The sequence below is a fragment of the Sinocyclocheilus anshuiensis genome, unplaced genomic scaffold (genome assembly GCF_001515605.1).
Source record: "Sinocyclocheilus anshuiensis isolate Anshui unplaced genomic scaffold, SAMN03320099.WGS_v1.1 scaffold607, whole genome shotgun sequence".
Classification (NCBI taxonomy): Eukaryota; Metazoa; Chordata; class Actinopteri; order Cypriniformes; family Cyprinidae; genus Sinocyclocheilus; species Sinocyclocheilus anshuiensis.
In genome coordinates, this window is record NW_015552591.1 from 400599 (window position 1) to 423424 (window position 22826).

General features: G+C 37.5%; 2 protein-coding genes across 2 annotated transcripts in view; both read right to left on the bottom strand.

Annotated features, from left to right (window-relative positions):
* Positions 1–3123: 3123 nt before the first annotated feature.
* LOC107665534 (galactose-specific lectin nattectin-like) lies at positions 3124–4988 on the bottom strand. The gene is made up of 6 exons (XM_016456449.1): positions 4977–4988; positions 4787–4870; positions 4253–4332; positions 3932–4054; positions 3585–3696; positions 3124–3380 (listed from the first exon to the last, which is right to left on the bottom strand). The coding sequence occupies exons 2-6, from the start codon at positions 4842–4844 to the stop codon at positions 3313–3315; spliced, it is 441 nt and encodes a 146-aa protein (XP_016311935.1). The 5' UTR covers positions 4845–4870; positions 4977–4988; the 3' UTR covers positions 3124–3312.
* A 5969-nt stretch (positions 4989–10957) lies between these two features.
* Positions 10958–22826, bottom strand: part of LOC107665530 (rap guanine nucleotide exchange factor 2-like) — a 143308-nt gene continuing 131439 nt past the window's right edge. The window contains exons 29-32 of the mRNA XM_016456444.1: positions 20560–20761; positions 19652–20103; positions 15754–16005; positions 10958–12905 (exon numbers count right to left, since the gene is read on the bottom strand). Of these exons, the coding sequence (XP_016311930.1) occupies positions 12880–12905; positions 15754–16005; positions 19652–20103; positions 20560–20761 (932 nt within the window). The 3' untranslated portion in view covers positions 10958–12879. The remainder of the gene's footprint in view (positions 12906–15753; positions 16006–19651; positions 20104–20559; positions 20762–22826) is intronic.

Below are 22826 nucleotides of genomic sequence, written 5' to 3' on the forward strand. Positions count from 1 at the left end.
GTATTGTGAAACTGCAGCTTCATGCTAACGCAAAATAAATATGATCTGCATGCTTCTGACTTCCATTTTTCCGCGCTTACACTTTTGGCACGTGTTTTTCGCCAAAAGACGGTCAAAAGCACTGCAAGCCTGTGAACAGTGATTTGCAAGCGAAAACAACAGTTTCAAGAACTGCAAAACGGATTGACTGCATAGAACCAGTCTGTATGTGTACAAAACTAACTGTTGCAAATGTCTAAATGACTTGTGCATGTGGGGCAAAAAGTTCCCAAAATAAACCGATATGTACAGCTCCGTCTTTCTTTTCTCTGTGCTTACAATTTTTGCACGGTTCTCTCACTAACTGAGTTTTGCAAGCGTGAAGGGGAGGGCGGGTCCACCACCTTCTTGTAGCCAATCACATGAGGCTCTCGCTGACTCTCCATCACTCCCATGTGTTCATACTGAATTGTGAGTTGGTGTTAGCATTATTGGATTGGTTTGGCTTTACATTGAAATTTCATATAATCTGCATACAAACTAACGCAAAAACTTACACTTCAAATCAAAATGAAATAATATAACTTTGATAAAAATGTCTTTAATGATGTCTAAATATATATCCAAATTAAAGTAACTAATTATGTGGGAATCCAGCGTTCCCTGCCACAAAAAATGGAATCGTCCCTGATCAGTAGACAGGTGAAAATACATGTATTAAACTAGTGCAGACACTAGGCCATCTTTAAGTATCATCAAAATTACAATATTAAGTCAAGTCACCTTTATTTATATAGCGCTTTTAACAATACAGATTGTGTCAACGCAACTGAACAGCATTAATTAGGAAAATAGTGTGTCAATAATGCAAAATGACAATAGTAAACACTCATTTTTCAGGGGATCTGTATCTGGGGCTCATCTAGTTGTCCTGGTCTCCGCTGTACAGGTCCTTTCTAGGTGCTGATCCACCGTCTGGGCTGGATACGTACTGAATCCGGGTGACTGCAGTGACCATCTGATCTGGATACAGACTGGATCTGGTGGCTACGGTGACCTCGGAATAAGAGAGAAACAGACTAATATTAGCGTAGATGCCATTCTTCTAACGATGTAGCAAGTATATCGGGTGTTATGATTAGTATATTACAATAAACTATATCATATATAGCCTGTTGAGGAAGAAAAGGATACTAAACAGCTCCAAATTCTGTATGAACACATAGCCTAATGGTACACAACTTATAAAGTATCATGTTTTAATCAAGTTGTTATTTATTTATTTTTATTTTTAATGTATGTGTACGTTAAAAGTACTATTCTGGCAGCGAGTACGATCCGGAACTAAATGAAGATTAATGTTTTGGCATATGATGTGTTTATCGAACCAATCAGATAACAGTAAATGGAGAGTCAGCGAGAGTATCATTTGATTGGCTACAAGAAGAAGGTGGCCCCGCCCTCCCCCTCACACTTTTGCAAAACTCAGTTAGTGAGAGAATCGTGCCAAAATTGTAAGCGCAGAGAAAAGAAAGACGGAGCTGTACATATCGGTTTATTTTGGGAACTTTTTGCCCCACATGCACAAGTCATTTAGACATTTGCAACAGTTAGTTTTGTACACATACAGACTGGTTCTATGCATTTATTTATAATGTATGTGTACGTTAAAAGTACCATTCTGGCAGCGAGAACGATCCAGAACTAAATGAAGATTAATGTTTTGGCATACGATTTGGCATGTGTTTATTGAACCAATCAGATAAGAGTAAATGGAGAGTCAGCATTTAAATGTTAAGTTTTGAAATTGTGTTGTATGCAGTTGTCATTTTTATTTAACTTTTTTATTTTTAAAATGTGTATAAGTAGTATTTATAAAGTTTTAGCTTTGGATCTGTTTTTAGTTGTTTTAATACTACAATTGATTGCTTCTGTTGTCCTCATTTGTAAGTCGCTTTGGATAAAAGTGTCTGCAAAATGACTAAATAAATAAAAAACTAGGGCAGTACCATCCTAGTCCCAGTACCATCGATAAACAACTACAAAATGGATTTTAAAAGAGTGGGTAATAGTGACTGAAGGTGATTCAAAGGAGCTGCTAATACCCAGAGAAGGTAAATGAAACAATTTTCTAATCATTAGAGATAAGCAGACCAGTACCTCCACCTCTTCCAGTTAGACAGGGAGTGAGGGAAAATGAGAAATTATTGGAGAGTGCTGCAGGAGTAGCAGTGTCCTCTGGTGTGATCCACGTCTCTGTCAGGGCCATGAGGTTTAGTCTTGAATGACTAGTAATAGATGTAATGAAATCTGCTTTGTTTACTGCAGATTGACAATTCCAGAGACCAATAGAAAAAGAAAGTAGTGTATTAGCAGACATAGGCAAAGTGCACAGGCTGTTAGGATTGCGCTGCCTATAGAGTGTGATGCTTGGTTTGTGAGTGGTAGTAATAGTACGGATATGGAAACACATAGAAACAGAATTAAAGAAAGGTGTAAAAAAGAGGTTGAGTCAAAAGCGATACTAATACTATAGCAATACTATATATTAATTATTAATGGACATGTTTGCTGACTTCAGCATCAACTCTCCATTCACTCAAGGTGACTCTGATATATTCAAGGTAATGTTCATTCCAGCAACTGCCCTTGTTCTCGTTCTCACATGCTGTCTACACAATGCTTTTTTAAATGGTTTGGCCATGCCACTTTGTGAAAATGTTGATACAACAGGTTTATAGTGTCACAGTAGTTTCAATTCTAATTTTAATTTTGGGGTGAGCTGTCCTTTTAATTTTGACGATGAATAATGTTATTAACACTTGGCAAACATGTTTTTATCAGAAAGCAGAAAACACAGGAAAATGAGGATTCACGTAGCTGAACATAACACGGTTCATTATGAGAACATGCTCAGCTCCATCACTCTCTCTTTGTGTCTCTGCAGTACTTGTGAGTCAGGAGAAGCTGAAGAACAAAACCTGTGATAATCATGGTTGACCAAAACATAAGCTACATGAATTAGAACCCATAAAAACTCTTTATGCTCTGAATGAGCATGCTCTCTTTAGAGTTGTATTTTGATGACTGTTTGTGTCCGCATTTGTGGTGCAACAGATTTTCAGGACAATAACTGAATGCTGTTTGATTTATTGAGTTACAGAAAGAAAGATGTTTAACACAGAGGTATCATGCAACAAAGCAAAATTGCAACTGAACTTAGAATCAGTGATTTTAATAAATTTGCACTGTATTAAAAATGTTCGAAACATTCAAAAATAAGATTAAATGGGCATGACACTTCTGATTTAACATGGCATGTAGGGGAAGAGATCAGCCAGAAATGGCACACACAAATGGTACTTTGTCTGTGCATTCTTGGTCATTCCAAAATCCTGTAGCTGTTGTGAGAAAGAAAAATATGTTTTAATTATACAAGTAATTATACAGGTATTAACATCATAATGCTTATATTTATAAAGATAAATAAGGAATGTCTAGTCTGTGACATAAACACTGGAAGTGAGGGGAGTGAATACAGTTTCTTTATTAACTGTCCAGAACTGAAAACATGAAATGACATTCACATCTTTCTAATTATTTACCTCCATAGTTCATCTCAATGCAGTGCTCAACATGCTTTTGGTTGTTGGGCTCTCCAGGGTTCCAAAGTTTGAAATTCATTTTGGACCCATCACTCCAGAACCACGTTCCCTCCTGTGAACAGAAGAGAGCTAAGATCACTGTGTTTAGGACCGTCTGGCATTATGTGCATGTGTAAAATAAAGAGTCTGAGGATCTAGGAAATGCTACTTGCACACCTGTGTAAATTTTAACATTCACTATTTTTACTTTAAGCAGCGTTAATTTAATGTTAGACAGTAAAGTGTTACATACTTATCTTGGACAACAGCACAAAAAAAGTAAATCAATTAACAACATAATAACATACCGAAACAGCATCATAGCCTCCTATCCAGTATGATCTTGAACTTGAGATCATGAGCTTTAAGAAGGTGTACTCCTTGAGATTGTGTACAGAGGCAAGGTTCCCACCATGGTTCAAGCAACTCACCTGAGGAGAAAATGACATGAGGAGAAACAGATAGATAGATAGATAGATAGATAGATAGATAGATAGATAGATAGATAGATAGATAGATAGATAGATAGATAGAATTTTTTTTTTTAAATCTTCAAATAATAATAAAAAAATATATATACAAATAAGGTAATTTATTTATAATGTCAGATGCTGGTGAATATTTCATACCTCTGCATCCCTCCAGGTCACTGGATGGTTAAAAACCCTGAAGCATCTACGTCCATATCGAATCCACCCACTCTCACAAGCTGTTATATTAAGATTTGGTTTGTTTTATTGTAAGTTTAAATTATCTTTAATTAATTGCATCATATATCTATTATCATTTTTAAAGACAAAATGAACATAGACCATCTCTTTATCACTTTGTCACCCATTTCTATTTATACAAGACTGAAGCACAAAGAGTAATTAAGCAATATAACTTGTGCAAGAGTGTTTTTGTACTGAATGTTAGCAGCCTCAGTTACTCACAGCCGTGTTAATGATATTGAGTAAAACAGCACTGTTTCTCTGCCAATGGAAATTATTCAGAAAGTAGCAGTTATTAAGCTCTGAGAAAAACTAAACTGAATAGCATGTTATACCAGTGGTTCTTATGTTAAAGATCAGATAATAAATCACTTGAAGGTCAGTGAAAATTCAGTGGTGGTATTTAGAGATGTTCAGTAAATCCTGCAGTATTGTCATAATGTATCTCACCTGAAGCATTCAGAGCAAAGAGCAAACAGAGAGACATGCAGACAGTCCAGACTCCCATTGTTTCTCACATTGAATACTGCACATCTGAAACAACAATGAAACACATTAAACATATCTAAATATATGTCTAAATACTATGTTGATGCTATTGTAAATGTTTTAATTGATGTATTATTTTGGTAATACTAACAGAGAGTGTGCTGTATTTGTCTGTTTATCAGTGCAGATGTTTGAGTTTTTATATGGCAGAGGAATTAATGTATTACAATCAACCGTATTACAAAATCCTTATAAGCTGAATCATTTATCAGTGGATCATCAAGGTCACAAAACACAACCTACACCCAAGCTTGCAATCTTAACTTGCATAATGTTGCATGACAATTTAGAAAGTTTTGAAATAAAACTCAAAATATGATTATGAACAGTTAATTTTCATAAAATATCATTGAACAACAGTTCAACCAATTTGTTAAAAATAATAAATAAATAAATGCATTAATTAATAAATAAATAATAATACTGCAAAACAATATAGAGTTACTGGTAAACTGCAGAACACTATGCACTGATTTGGCATCTGAGAGCATTTCATGTTTTTATATGCATCAGTACACAAGCATAAATGTTTAGGAGAAATAGGTTTAGAAAGTTTAGAATTCAATAACAATTCCAAATGAGTTTTGCCTAAGACGCAATTTTTAAAATATACCGGAAATGTGGTGATTCTGACCAACCTAATATCAGAGATGGCTTTAATGTAACTTTGTTTCTGTGGTTTTAGAAGAGTTAAATGTAGATAATGTGTGTGTAATTGAATAGTTTAAGGTGATTGTAGTATTAATACACCTCTCTCTGTAAGCTCCAGCTCTGGTGAGGTAGTATTGTGGAAGAAAGTACACCAACAAAAAAAAAAACTATAAGCTGTGAAAAATGACAAGGGGAATATGGCATCCTCAAAAACAGTGAATGTGTAACAGACCAGTTGCAGTTGAATGGGAGAATGACAGAGTGAAAGTCACTGTTAATGTTTGCCAGAAGGTATGTGGAATCCAATCATGTATCACCGTAAATACACCATCTCCACCATGAAGTAAAGCAGGATCCTTCAGGAATGCTTTGCAGAAGCAGGAAGGCTTGCAAGGGTAAAATGAATGAGGCAAAATACAGCCAAATTCTAATTTTCCAGCTAGAAAATGACCCACAAACATAAAGTCATAGATTTATTACTTAAAAACAATGTCTTAGAGTTGCCAAGTCAGAGTCATGTAGCCCTATTTTTTTTTTTTTTAATAAGTTTCACCCCTCCTGCTTTCCACAATTAATTATCAGTCCTCTTGAGTTTGTTCTAATGGTGGAATTTTGCGAGGTGGTCTATTTGAAAAAATAAATAATAATGATATAATAAAAATAATAATCCTAGAGACATATAGATTTAATGTGAACTGACAGGGTTTAATAATCATTTGCTTGCAACATACAGTACTCATCCCTTTCCCGTGTGAACCTCACCTTTACACACAGTCACTGTCACATAGGCCATGAAGCCTTCAAAATGTTTTGGCTTTCATAATAATCCAAACTACCTCTACTATGAAATCCTAGTTCATCTTTTTTTTGGTGGAGAGTTTAATAATAATTTGCTTTCAACATACGGTACTCGTCTCTTCCCATGTGAACCTCACCTCTACACACAGTCTTTATATATATATATATATATATACATTAGCCATTACTCCAGTTTTCAGGGTCACATGATCCTTTAGTAATTATTCTAATATGCTGATTTATTATCAATGTTTCAGGATTTTTCAGACTTCAGGCATATTTGCTGATGCATCAATCCTTCATTCATTTAAGGTGACTTTGATATTAAAGGTAATGTAGGTAATGTTGATTCCAGCAACTGCCCATGTGTTTTTTTCTTTCTTTTTTTCCCCCATATGCTGTTTACATAGTTTTTTTTCTATGGTTTGGCCATGCATGCCACTTTTGTGAAAATGCTGATACAGTAGATTCATAGTGTCACAGAAATGACAAAAAGCCTGAAACCACTGGTGTTGTTATTTATTTATTTACATTATTTTCTAATTTAATAAAACATTTTTATTGCAAATTATTTATCAGCATAACACTGACTGAAAAGGCCAATTTTAAAAATTAACATGAATCTCAGAATTCATACTTGGTTTGTCCAACATTTATTTTAATGACAACTGCTCTCAAGCTGAATGGACTCCACAAGTTTGTGTAAAACCTGATGATCATGTTATCCAGAGTGATCCAAGAGCATACTGTGAAGTGACAAGAAAGTGTGAGAAATTAGTGTACCATGTACATAAAAACATGCACACTCGTGCAATTACAAAATTACACTATGTATAGTGAATAGATGAATAATATTATTTAAAACACACACACACACACACACACACACACACACACACACCAAAGAGAACATGAGCAGGTGCTGGTTAATTTTATATTAAAATGTATTTTAATATATCACACGTTTTTCAATTCTATGCATTGTTCCAGCATTCTTTGAAAAAAAATGCCAGTCTGGCCTGTCTACCTTCTCTGAGCTTTGAGTGCTTCAGGTAAGACAAACCATTATATTGCATGTTTTTCAGGTCATAGCTGTTATTTTATCATTGTTTTAACACTCCTGGGATGCTGTATTAACTAATCAGAAGTCAGAATTTGAATGATCTAATATGTACATGCATTAACTAATCATATCAGAAACCATAACAACCAAAGAGGAGTGGGAAAAGAACAAAGGAAACCATTAAACTACGAAAACAAACTAAAAGTCATTGATAACAGAAACTAACTGAACATATTTGTGACACAACAAACAGTTCCCATCAAAAGTCCAAACAGATTTTCTGTAGAGGTGGAGACATTTAGACAAAGCTTAAGTTGTATTTACCTTTTTTTTTGGTCACATTATGCATCATACCTCGGCTTCAACCCAGATTTGAGGGTTGTTGAAAAACTTGAAGTATCTACATTCAAAGACACACCATCCTGCCCAATATGCTGTTAAATGGATGTTAGTTAGTTAGTTAGTTTATTTATTTATGTATTTATATATTGTAAATGACCTTTAATGAAATTACATAACTTTCATTTACATTACACTGTTACATGTGAAAATAGACAAATTGTTTGAAAAGAAAGACATTTAAGATTTTGCACTATTTCTAGTCAATAATCAAATAAGTTTTTATATTATTATTATTATTGTTTACATTATTCATGCAAACTCATTTGTTTAGATGATCAGATTATCTTGCTGCCATTGAAATTAAAGATGCTCTTTAGTGTCTGTGTGTGTGAGAAAGATAGAATCACACACAAAGAAACAAACATGAGCAAACATACTGCAGTAGAAAGTCAAAATGTTGAGCAGGGTAGGTTTCAAGTCTCAAAGAATTATGCATTATAAATGTATGCATTTTGTTTAGGACTTTTTTTTTTTTTTTGGCTATTATTATATTGTAATCAGATGGCCCCACACTCCTAACTTAAGTCTGACTATAAAACTATAAACGCAGAAGCAAAGTACACAACAAAGTATCTCTCTCTCTCTCTCTCTCTCTCTCTCACACACACACACACACACACACACTATAAAAGGATTCCAAATTATCCATTTTCTCAAGCCATACCTTTGTGAAACAGAGTGAGATTTAAAGTTTCGAACAGCTGAAAAATCTCCCCCTCTGTGTAGTCAGTCACTGACTAATCTTACCCATAAACACAGAAGGGACAAGCAGGAGAGTTATAATATAATGGGATTTCGGCACCACACGTTACATTGTAGCTAAATAAGTTAGCTAAAAATCAATAGAAAAAGTTACTTGACTTGGTTATTTCATAACATTGTGTAGCGAATCGGCTCATGGGGAAATATGAATAATTTATCATAACTAGTTATAATTAATTATAAATATTTAGATCCGCTGTAGATATTTACTTGACCTCTCAGGCTCAACTGTCTGTCAATTCTAAGAACGTTAATTTCCTGGTTAAGGGAAATAACTTTCTTACTGTACAATTCTAAAATTGTGTTTTTGATTGGTCCAGATGCTACAATTGTGTCAATTGTAATGACTCTAGTGTTATGGATGTTGTCATCTTTGACATTTAATTTAGTCACTGTCACTATGTTTACAGGCATTATTCACACCTATAGCAGGAATGGAAAGGGGTTTCGACTGTAATTATTCATTGGCCTCCATGGAAATCAGGAGAGGGGTGAAGAACATATGTGTATATGGAGCACATATTCACATGGGCCTGAGGGGCTGTGTTGCAGGTGCCCTTGAGCTCATCAAAACTATACATTAATTCCTCAAATTTTCACTTCCGTTAAATTGAATGTCAAGCAATGTGAATGTAAAACACTCTGACAGGACATGATAACAGACTCCACTGGAGCCCCTACCAGGGGTATAATATTAGAATAGACATAATATATAATGTATTATTATATTCTGTAATTGTACCCTTTATAATATTATAAAGAATATAATGAAAAAGAGGTGGAGCTTCAGGAAAAGGTGATTAATCTTCAACACGACAAAGACAGCGTCACATCTTGGATTAATTCTTGTGCACAGCTGAATGTCATGGCAAAGGCAAAGGAAACCTAATGCAGAATTTAAATGACAATGGAACTTAATCATACCTAAAACCTTCAGGATGTTCATTTAGGAAATACACATCAGTTGTGGCATGAAACAAAATTATGCACTTTGCTTCACATCCATTAAGGTGCAATTTGTACATGCAATAGCAAATCAGAGACGAAAAGAAAGTAATGGAAAGATGGAAGAGATCCAGTATTTAATGTGAGACATATAGTTTATCTAAATAACTAGTTTCCTCAAAACATACACATTGAATATTCATTCTGACTAAAACATTTTGGAAACAAATGCAGTTATTTCGAAGTTAAGAGGGATAGTTCACCTAAAATAAAAATTCTGTCATCGTTTACTCAGGTTGTTCCAAACAGTGTATAACCAAACAACTGATGGTCCCCATTCACTTCCATAGTATTTTTTCCATATGGAAGTTATTGGGGTCCCATCAACTGTTTGGTTGCCCATATTTTTCAAAATATCTTCTATGTTCAACAGAACACAGAAACTACCATAAATGTTATATACCAGTAAAATTAAAAACTCTGAAACTCATGGAAGCTTGTTTCCACCATGGGATAAAAAATTAAAAGGTAATTGCGACTTTCTGTCTTGCAATTCTGAGCTTTTATCCCACAATTCAGACTTTTTTTCTCACAATTGAGACATTTTTTTTCTTCAGAATTGTGAGATACAGACTACGTCAGAATTGCGAGACAAACTTCCAACTGTAAGAACAAGTCAGAATTGTGAAATGTTTTTTTTTTATTCCATGGCAGAATAACTGGACAACATGCATACTGATACAAAATAGTGATTGAGAAAAACTTAAATCTTAACTATACAATAAAATGTACACTTATACATTTCAAGATTTATAACTGCATATTTAGTATGCTTCCTATGGCATTATTGCTTGCTCTTTCCCCATAACTCACCCCACACCAGCTGTGAAAATCTGACCTTACCTGGACTAACCAAAGAATGGGTTGGTCATCTTGGGAGGAAGGTCTGATTTTCGCCTTAGTATCTAAAATGTGATACTGTGATTAGGTTTCGTAGTGCATCATGCTCAGTAATGTGGAATCACTGTGTACATGACCCAGTTTATCCTCTTTGGCTCATCAAAGCCTCTGAAGAAACAATGAAAAAGCAAACAGTGTTGAACAGTACATAGATACGGATGTCTTTTATTAACCCCAACATACATTTGTCAGTTAGAAAAGTATGAGATACACATTTCAAGTTACTTCCATGTCTTATCTTGTGCAAACACTAGATGGTGCCAGAGGTCATTTAAAACAATGTTTGAAAACAAAAACCTTAATGCAGAATCAACAAAACAAAAGAGCAATAATAATAATAATAATAATAATAATAACAATTGCATTTAAAAACTATAAGTTGATTCATTTTTGTCGAATTTATTGATTCCCAGCTTCATATAAACTGGATGTTGAGGCATAAACATCATACATTTTTACAATTCAACAAAAATATAACCAATATTTACAATTATTGTAATAAAAATACAAAACAAAAAGAAAGACAAAAAATAAGAACAAATACATACTCCACCAATTGTCTTTGTAAAAGACGTACAGGTAAAAGTAGTCAAAAAAGAGAGAATCTTCACCAGCTAAATGTACACGTCTCACTTGACATCACATATCGAACAGAGTAGCAGAACAGCTACCTACTACTATTTACCTTGTTGTATTTATGCTTGTACAATTTGTGCAACTTATTTTGCACAACAAGCGACTCATCTTGGCTTGCCAAAACGTGAATATTGACTAAAAAATAAAAAATGGGTGGAAGCAGATGGTCGATATAGTTACTGTTACAAATGTGTTGTTATTAACAACTGTATCCGCAACCATTACAAAACGTGTGGGAGCCAAAAACAAACAAAAACCTACAAACAAACAAACATACAAGCAACTAGAGAAAAAAACAACAACATTGAAGTAGTGATATTACAGAGTACAATGGAAAACACTGCAAACTTCTTTTTTCTTCTTTAGTCTATTGTTTCTAACTACTGATCAATGTGATCAGCTTAACTCAGTGATTAAAATGAAAGAATAAAAGTGACATGCTCCCACCGGTTCAGTTCTGCTCTGACTGCCGGACTTTGGGTGGGTTTGCGTGTTCCCGGCCCACTGGAGTCTCAAAAGCACGTTTCAGTTGAGTTCCTGTGAGTGATCGTGGAAGCTGTTGTGCAGCAGTGGTAGTTAGATCAAGGCCCACTCCAGGAGAAATATGCATGACTTGAGCCCTCGTAAAGAAAAACTTAACACAAAAGCCACCATTTTTCACACAACTTCTTAATGATTTCACTTAATGAGAGGAAGGAAGTAGCACCCGAATAAGACGGCCTCATTTGCCTGAGTAGCCTGCAGTTCTCACCTTAACCAACAGGGGCGATTGATGTTGTACCACAGCGATTAGCAAACGCTTCAATTAGCTTTTGAAGCTGGAGTGGCGCTGAACTGATAAAACCCGCCTGCTCACATAGAAGATTAGTGAGTTCAGCTTCTTGTAGCTGAACTGATTCACAAATATAATCACTTTGGCTCCTCGATTACCAACAGATGCATATTTATTCAGGCTTTTGTTTTTGAATTATGTTTGTTATAGGCCTTTGACCAAACCTGATGTTTCAGTCATACTTTCTTATAGCTCTCAAACCCACTAAAAAGCCCAAAACCAATAAAATCACTCACTAAGGCTTCACTTAGCATTGTTTCCTCTCACAAAACACCTTCCATATTAAATTGGTGTGCTACGTAAGTCAGGAATCAATGTGAACTCCATTCATAGTCATCCAGTAGAAGAGATGTCCTTCAGGTCGTGCTTCTGCAAATATAATACTGTTATATTGAACCACACAGATATGAGTGTTGTCGTCAGGAATGATGTGAAAAAGAAGGGTGGTTAATTGTACTCAAGCCTTCTTCGCCATCCAAACTGCATGTCCAGAATCGAGTGACTGAAATGTTGATTGTGTGCATCAGTTTACACCTTAAAAACAGTTAAAAAGTGCTGAGGGGAACTACTAAACACGTTCATGTGACCTTTAAGCAGAAGGAAAGAGGGAATTGTCTCAAGATAACCGTTAACAGTAGTTTGTTTTTTGTGTGTGAATGTCAAAGCGCCATGTCTGAGTTTCAGTTCAGTTTATTTTTCCATTCTCCAAAGTGCCAAATAAATGATTTTTTTAAATTACTTTCTTCACAGTATTTTTTAAGCATGCAGGGCATTAAACCCCCCATGATGCATTAAGGCAGGGCAGGGAGATGAATCCATCGAGGAGGGAGAGAGGCAGTGCCGGCAAGATGTAGATTGGATGGTCTGTCTGTCTGTCTGTCTGACCTGTGAATGCCCGATATGGGCCATCAGTCAATGCAGCAGTGCAGCCAGTGTCGCCCCCTTTCAAACAGCGGACACCTGTTCACCCTCTGGAGGAAGAAGAGAGAATCACTGTGAACATCATGGACACAATCACCTAAACACAGGCTCTGTTCCAAACCAGAGTGACATGTGAAAGTGAACTGTTATTGATGACATATAATGTGCATTTCTAATTATTGATTGTCTCAGCAGAAACTGCCTTTGGCGTCACAAACTCTACATCTCTTACACTGCATTTGCAGTAAACAGTAGGGATGTAACGATTCACTCAACTCACGATTCGTTTCGATTCACGATTTTGATTTCACGATTCGATTCACTTTTTTTTTATTTTAATTTTTTTACAAAATGAGATTTAAGACAAATTATAAACAAAATGTGTCCTTTTATTATTGCTTGAAAAAAATGCTGCACGTTTCTTTGTGAAATTGAAATATAACACTATAATATACTAATATAGCACTTGCATATTATTGCTCTTTTGTTGGTTTTGATTGCTTCTATTGTCCTCATTTGTAAGTTAACAAAATAACAAAATGTAAATATGATGTAAATGTAAATAACAAAACTAAATAAAAGTAACACAAATAAAAGAAATCTCTTCATATAAACAAAACAAGGCTTTGTCTGTGCTCTTTCCATTTAAAATTAGAGGCAATCACTGCATTTTAATCATGATCCAAACAAAATCTCAACCGATTTGAATCGTAACATATTTGAATCGATTTTCAACCGGCTCGCGGTTAACGTTAATAGTTACATCCCTAGTAAACAGATGAAAGTGCAGTTCTGTGCATATTAAATTTTGGTAGTAATAGCAAAAAGACCAAAACTGGAATAAAACGTGTATTGTCTTCTACTGAACTGCTACCTAGCAAACAGTTGCCACTAGTATTGTAATCACAGGAATACTCATATTGATGGTGCAAGCACACCACTGATTGGAACCAAATAATGCAATGCTAAAAAAATTAATTACCAACATGGCAGGTAGACTGGAAATGGGGCTCAAATTATGCTAACAAACATAGTGTGAAAACAGCATCTTAACTGAAATAGTGGCTGATCTGAAATGCTTCACAGGCGGCAATGTTTACGTCATTCACAAGTGACTCCACTAACCGTAACTGTTAAAAAGTAAATTTTGAATAAGATGGAAATAGTTTTCAGTAGTGAATAAAATAAATAACGTAACTATATAAAATGTTATTTTATATGGCGTAGTTTAGCAAAACTATATATATATATATAGAGAGAGAGAGAGAGAGATTTATACATACATACAACAGTTCTTTCTGGTTCTCGAATCTGATTGGCTGAGAGCCTTTTCCAGAGGTGCGATATTCTAGTGATAACAGAACTCCAACTTTTTTAACATTTGTTTTACTCCGCTTGCAGTATTTCTCACATCGAGTGTCATGGCGAACACCCAAATCCACTACAATTTTATAAATAATAAATAGTTTTAAAGGGGTCCTATTATGCTCTTTTACAAAGTCTTGATTTTGTTTTGGGGGTGTACTAGAATATGCTCTTATGCTTGGTGGTTCGAAAAACGCATTATTTTTCCCATAATTTACATGATTAAAATACCTTTCTCCCCATCCTGGCACAAATGGCTCGATTAGTTCCGGCTTTGATGAAGGTCCGCCTTCCGAAAAACAAAATGTGTTGTGATTGGTTAGCTGTCCCAGTGCGTTGTGATTGGCAAACAGCTTAGACGGTGTTTCAGTACTGCCACCCCCCTTGCTCCGTCTTTCAACAAAAGCTTTTTGGCGAATCCGGCAGACACTGTACTCCCTCATGTTGTGGAAGCTGTCCTCAGTAAAATGCGCAGCACACAATAGCAAATTGGGGTTATAATGCACAGGGACAGAGTTAAAAAAATAAATTGCAACCACTGTTTCCTGACAAAAGTGAAAAAGCATAATAGGACCCCTTTAAGAGTTTTTCAGGTGAGAATGTAGTTGTTTATACTTCAAAAATGCGATTTGATAAAGATAACGTCTATTTGAAAATTTGCTTCAACGTTTTTAGAGATGTGTATATATATCATATATATATATTATTTTATAAATATCTAAATTTAATACATTTATAAATATTAATATGTATAATCAATGATTCGCTGAACTATGCCGTCTTGGAAGAAAGTTTTCACAGAATGTGTCTTAGAGGATCCTGGGATTACCTTCCCTACAAACATTACATTTATAACTGACTTTGATTTTAGCAAAAATGTAAGGCAGCATAGTTGTGCAATTTTGGATGCCTAAAAATGCTGTCTAGGGTAGGAAATGCACTGGGATTTGGAACAAAGTCATAGCCATACCACTAAATATAATAAGGAAATAAAATATGCTCTGGCCTTACCGTACCAAAGACAAACATGACAAGACAGGTAAGACTCCTACTGTGAAAATTAATAAAATGACAATTCCCCAATTCAGGATCTTTGTGCTGATAAGTACTAATGCTATTTCATGTGCTGCCTGACAACACAAACATGACTTCAGGCTCTATCATGTGTTCAAGCATTTATTATGGCAGATCTAGTGATTTTCCTGTGAGCACTGATGGGTGAGAGCCAATACACACGGCAGAGCAGGGAGCAATGACTGGCGACGGGGGGCAGGCTGTCTCCGTGGTGACACATGCACTGTGTGAGATGCTTGGTTGGTGATGGTGGACAGGTGAAGGAGCTGTCCTCCTGGCATGCAGAGACCGTGACTGGTGTATGTGAGTGTGAGTGAAGTGCGTGAGTGTGGAAGTAACTGGAGTTTGGGATGTTTTACCTTCCTGTTGGGGTGGTGTATGTAACTCATGGCCTGGGGGGAACTGCTGTGTGTGGACCTCTCCTCCTTTGAGCTCTGAGTTTGGGAGACAAGCACTCACCCTCCTCTTCCACCTCCTCTGCCTCCTCCTCTTCTCGGCCCCGGGGGTCCGGCGATTGGGTGGGTTTTCCTGCAGCTGGGGGCTGCTGGGAGTCAGGGGAATGTGTGACAAGACGGGAGCGCTGCAAGGCGGTGGTGTAGTCCGGGGGTCTCCTGCCTGAGTAAGCTGTGCCCTCGGTTACGTCGATGATGGTCAGTGCGGTGTAGCCCGGCGGAGTTGGTGGAGGGTCCCGGTAACGGCCGTCCTTCCGTGCTGAGGGAGGAGACGGACACCACAGTTCCGTTTAATATCCGTAATGCTTCTCACACACGTGGACGGACACATGCAGACATGCACTAGATCAGGAAGGACCACTTTTGTAGGTAGTTTGTTGTCCTGTTCCACCTTGTAGTGTTCAACATGACAATTAAGTAATTTAAGTGAGGTTGTCTATATCCTTAAGGTTCATGTACAGGTGCATCTCAATAAATTAGAATGTCGTGGAAAAGTTCATTTATTTCAGTAATTCAACTCAAATTGTGAAACTCATTTATTAAATATCAACCTGGAGCAGGGTTTCATTTTCAGATGTTAGTTTAATCATTGGGAATGTGTTTTTCCATGCAAAAATCATGACTTCAGCACTTGAAAAATTTAAACACTCAACAAATAGGTTAGGACACATAACTTGCTGTAGTTACTCTTTAAATAGTTACCCAAAAATGAAAATCTTTCCCCCACCACATCTTTCAAGTAAAATAAAACACCAGGCATCAAGTTTGACATCAAAGTGTGCAGTACAAACTCGCATGAATAGCCAAAGGCATCATATACGTAATTTGGGCAAAATTTTCTGTGAATAACGGCTTTTTGAAATGTTCCTCAAAGAAAGTTATTTCATGGCTTCATAAAGCTTAGCCCACAGGCTATTTGGACTAATTTTATGATAAGTAACTATGTTTACTATTAAATGTTACTGGAAAAAAAGTGTGATGCTTCTCATTTTTGTGTTATATTAAAATAAGAGCATAAGGCTTTGGATCAACATGAAGGTAAATAGTAAATATCAACAGAATTGTCATTTTTGGGTGAACTATCCCTTTAAACCTGGTTCATGTGGCGACTCTTACTGATCACAGCTTTGGTGTTGCCTGCAGTGATGGGTGAGGGGCGTCGACTGTGCTGTCTGGACTCTTCTGAACCAGTGGAGGTGATGCTGCTGGTCTCTGGGTCTGTGGTCACATCCCTCCCTCCTCTTCGCTTGATGGTGCCCGTGTCACCCTCAGAGTCCTCGCCCCAACATGCTGCAGAGGATGAAGAGGAGCAGGCAGATGCCCAGCTTCCTCTGCTTCCCCAAAGCCCCGCACCCTCTGCAAGTGCTTCCCAGCTACGACCCTGCTGCATGGTCTGAATGTTGTCATGGGAGCCGCTGGAACATGAAGTCCAGCTGCCACGACCAGAATCAGCAGCATCGAGAGACACCCGGTCGCCCTGGTCCTGGGTAAGCTCCTCTGAGCTGGGGGAAGACAGCACAGTGGCACCCGCATACAGACCCCGGCAGTCCTGCATTGATGAGTAAGACCTGAACAAAGAAAGGGTAGAAGGATCCAGAAGGATTTAATTGAAACCCTACATTGCCAGGACTAGGCCATGATGGTCAACCAGTTGTCCAATAAAAGACTTGTCCATTAGTGAGTTTGACAACTTAATATAGAATTGCTCTGACTTGTTCTTTTATTTCCAGTTTGCATAATAAAACACGCTTTATTTTTGACTACCCCACTACAAGTGGTGTACTTTTAACACTATGCATCATTCAAAATAAATAGTTTCATACTTCTCAAGAACCCTGAATTCATTCTAATGTGCTCCGACTATCTGCTTTTAAACACAAGAACATGTCTTATGTAAATAGTGCCTGAGAAACGTCTGAATAGGGTCAGACTAGTGCAAAATCAGCCTAATTAGGTTCCTTTAGACTGATTAATTGACTAGTTATTCAGGCAACATTCCAACTAATTAAAAGAGTAATGCTTACCCCAAGCTGTACTGGTCAGGATCAGCAGTAGCCCTGCGTTCTAGACGGTGGCCACTGCCCTGGCTTTCCCCAGCCATTCCTCCATATCGATGTCTGCGTTCATCTTGCCCCATGTCCAGGGAGGAGGTGCTCACCAGACTGGAGCGTGAGGAGATCTCACTGTGGCCAGAGTCTGACAGGTAGTCACCTGCTCTTCCATACCCTGGCAAGTACACATAACAACATGATCGGAAAACAGTTTATCCTTAATACAGAGCCCTGTAGTACCCCATTCTATAACTGTCTCTTTTCACTTAAATAGGTTTTGTTCCAGAACATAGTGAGCTACCTTGCTGTCATCCAGCTATTTTAGAGTTACTTTTGAAAGGTATATTGGTGTCTGGTGTGTGTCTTAAAATGCAGTATACTAGATTTTAGGCGTCTTACCTGGGCTAAGGAGAAGAAGAACTGGACTGTTGCCCAGTGGTCCAAAGTCCTCTTTTCAGATGAGAGCAAGTTTTGTATTTCAGTTGGAAACTAGGGTGGAGAAGCTCATAGCCCAAGTTGCTTGAAGTCCAGTGTTCAGTTTTTCCACAGTCTGTGATGATTTGGGGTGCAGTGTCATCTGCTGGTGTTGGTCCATTTTGTTTTTTGAAAACCAACGTCACTGCACCCGTTTACCAAGAAATTTTGGAGCACTTCATGCTTCCTTCTGCTGACCAGCTTTTTGAAGATGCTGATTTCATTTTCCAGCAGGATTTGGCACCTGCCCACACTGCCAAAAGCACCAAAAGTTGGTTAAATGACCATGGTGTTGGTGTGCTTGACTGGCCAGCAAACTCACCAGACCTGAACCCCATAGAGAATCTATGGGGTATTGTCAAGAGGAAACTGAGAAACACGAGACCAAAAAATGCAGATGAGCTGAAGGCCACTGTCAAAGAAACCTGGGCTTCCATACCACCTCAGCAGTGCCACAAACTGATCACCTCCATGCCACGCCGAATTGAGGCAGTAATTAAAGCAAAAGGAGCCCCTACCAAGTATTGAGTACATGTACAGTAAATGAACATACTTTCCAGAAGGCCAACAATTCACTAAAAATGTTTTTTTATTGGTCTTATGAAGTATTCTAATTTGTTGAGATAGTGAATTGGTGGGTTTTTGTTAAATGTGAGCCAAAATCATCACAATTAAAAGAACCAACACTTAAACTACTTCAGTCTGTGCATTGAATTTATTTAATACACGAGTTTCACAATTTGAGTTGAATTACTGAAATAAATGAACTTTTCCACGACATTCTAATTTATTGAGACGCACCTGTATTTCTCAACCTGGAGCAGGGTTTCATTTTCAGATGTTAGTTTAATCATTGGGAATGTGTTTTTCCATGCAAAAATCATGACTTCAGCACTTGAAAAATTTAAACACTCAACAAATAGGTTAGGACACATAACTTGCTGTAGTTACTCTTTAAATAGTTACCCAAAAATGAAAATCTTTCCCCCACCACATCTTTCAAGTAAAATAAAACACCAGGCATCAAGTTTGACATCAAAGTGTGCAGTACAAACTCGCATGAATAGCCAAAGGCATCATATACGTAATTTGGGCAAAATTTTCTGTGAATAACGGCTTTTTGAAATGTTCCTCAAAGAAAGTTATTTCATGGCTTCATAAAGCTTAGCCCACAGGCTATTTGGACTAATTTTATGATAAGTAACTATGTTTACTATTAAATGTTACTGGAAAAAAAGTGTGATGCTTCTCATTTTTGTGTTATATTAAAATAAGAGCATAAGGCTTTGGATCAACATGAAGGTAAATAGTAAATATCAACAGAATTGTCATTTTTGGGTGAACTATCCCTTTAAACCTGGTTCATGTGGCGACTCTTACTGATCACAGCTTTGGTGTTGCCTGCAGTGATGGGTGAGGGGCGTCGACTGTGCTGTCTGGACTCTTCTGAACCAGTGGAGGTGATGCTGCTGGTCTCTGGGTCTGTGGTCACATCCCTCCCTCCTCTTCGCTTGATGGTGCCCGTGTCACCCTCAGAGTCCTCGCCCCAACATGCTGCAGAGGATGAAGAGGAGCAGGCAGATGCCCAGCTTCCTCTGCTTCCCCAAAGCCCCGCACCCTCTGCAAGTGCTTCCCAGCTACGACCCTGCTGCATGGTCTGAATGTTGTCATGGGAGCCGCTGGAACATGAAGTCCAGCTGCCACGACCAGAATCAGCAGCATCGAGAGACACCCGGTCGCCCTGGTCCTGGGTAAGCTCCTCTGAGCTGGGGGAAGACAGCACAGTGGCACCCGCATACAGACCCCGGCAGTCCTGCATTGATGAGTAAGACCTGAACAAAGAAAGGGTAGAAGGATCCAGAAGGATTTAATTGAAACCCTACATTGCCAGGACTAGGCCATGATGGTCAACCAGTTGTCCAATAAAAGACTTGTCCATTAGTGAGTTTGACAACTTAATATAGAATTGCTCTGACTTGTTCTGGTATTTCCAGTTTGCATAATAAAACACGCTTTATTTTTGACTACCCCACTACAAGTGGTGTACTTTTAACACTACGCATCATTCAAAATAAATAGTTTCATACTTCTCAAGAACCCTGAATTCATTCTAATGTGCTCCGACTATCTGCTTTTAAACACAAGAACATGTCTTATGTAAATAGTGCCTGAGAAACGTCTGAATAGGGTCAGACTAGTGCAAAATCAGCCTAATTAGGTTCCTTTAGACTGATTAATTGACTAGTTATTCAGGCAACATTCCAACTAATTAAAAGAGTAATGCTTACCCCAAGCTGTACTGGTCAGGATCAGCAGTAGCCCTGCGTTCTAGACGGTGGCCACTGCCCTGGCTTTCCCCAGCCATTCCTCCATATCGATGTCTGCGTTCATCTTGCCCCATGTCCAGGGAGGAGGTGCTCACCAGACTGGAGCGTGAGGAGATCTCACTGTGGCCAGAGTCTGACAGGTAGTCACCTGCTCTTCCATACCCTGGCAAGTACACATAACAACATGATCGGAAAACAGTTTATCCTTAATACAGAGCCCTGTAGTACCCCATTCTATAACTGTCTCTTTTCACTTAAATAGGTTTTGTTCCAGAACATAGTGAGCTACCTTGCTGTCATCCAGCTATTTTAGAGTTACTTTTGAAAGGTATATTGGTGTCTGGTGTGTGTCTTAAAATGCAGTATACTAGATTTTGGAACAGAGTTATTGAATATTTGTGACTTATTGTATCAGTGTTCAAATTGTATTGCTGCATTTTGTAGATGCAAACAATTGCACAATAGTTATTCATTTAACCAACTAGGGCTGTTGCAGTGAGGGAATTTCCCTTGCGGTAATTTTGAGTGGCTCAATAGCACGGTATGCGGTATTATCACCATATATATATATAAAATGTTTGTTTGTATTTGTACGTATATACATATAAACTACAAACTATCGCTGTGTATCTAAAAACAGTGTTGTTAGTTGGACATAAATTGTACTTTAATCTCTACAGCACGTTTCCGGTCATCAAATGACGTCACCTTTATCTTTATAGCGCTTTATACAGTACAGATTCTTTCAAATATATTAAATAATAATAATATTGAGCTTTTGTCAAACTCGTGCTTCTCCTTTTCCCATCACATACCAGAACAGAAAGAAATTTATTTTCAATAAAAATTAAGTAAATATTTGAAAAGTGGAAATAAAACGCCTTAACACAGTGTTGTGGAAGCTTAGCTGTAGGTTTCAGTGTTGATTTTGTCCAATATGCAAAGCTAATCAATTATGAAATGAGTTCAATTGGGCAATATAGCATTGTTTACTAGTATGAAGCCTTATTAACAGTGTCAGAGGGAGTGTCAGGCACGTTTATAAACCGAATATAAGTAATTTGTGAGACGCGAACCGCTTCAAACGATTCAGTTCGATTTGGTGAACTGGTTCGACCGGTTCACTAAGAAGATCCGGTTAAATAGAACGATTCGTAGAATATCTTTTTGGATTTGAGACTTTAGTCTTTGGAACTTTACAGATCTTCTTTATGCACCAAGAGCTTGTAACACTTCCAAGAGAAAGGAAAAAATTGAAATCGCATCATATGACCCCTTTAACTTTGAGCGCCACTTTAGAAGGCTCAGCTGAACAGCTATGCGTCGATGCTAAGACAGAGATTTCGCTTTCCTTGGACATGACAACCTATTTTCACAAATATATATGACTCGGCCTGGAGGACAGATGCAAGTAATCGCACATGCTCAGTCGATCTCTCTCTCATTCACTGTCTGTTTAGGCTTGTTAAGTGCAAATCTATGGAGCATCTGTACAAATCAGCATGGTACACATTATGTTATCATTACTAGCTTGTTTAATATTCAGTCCACATGCATGAAGTGTAAAACGAGAAGGGCATAACCTTACGAAAAAATAAAACACGCAAAAATCACGGTTTGCTCGTCAATAGCGCGGTATTGCGATATTGTGGTTATCGCAACAGCCCTATAACCAACTCATGGAAGATAAGCCTTCCTGTTTACATCATGATGAAATTGATAATACAATGATAGTGTAAGAAAGAAGAGTTTATATTCAGGGTGTCAGAGAAGGTTAAACCCCTAAACACTATGCTACTGGCAGAGCAAAACATTACTTTAGAGTCAAAACCCCCTTTCTTAGATTAGTTAATCAAAACCAGGCAGTTACTTCAGTAGCAAAGCCCTATAGTACACACACACACACACACACACACACACACACAGCTACAGCAGTAGCCTGTCTCTGCCAGCTACAACAGGAGCAAAAACACTGTCTAGACTTGGCGAGAGAGTTCACCTAAATGGCAGCAATTCTGATATTTCTAAATGTATAAAACAATTAGTGGAACCTTTAACTGACACTGTACTATACAACACAATAAACAAACAATAACATTTGATTACTAAAGAAAGTCTACACACAAATGTCACTGATTATGTCAATTATCTAACTCAGTGATGGGCAAACTTGGCCCTTCCAGGCCACTTTCCTGCAGAGATTTGATCCAACCCTGATAACCAAGAAC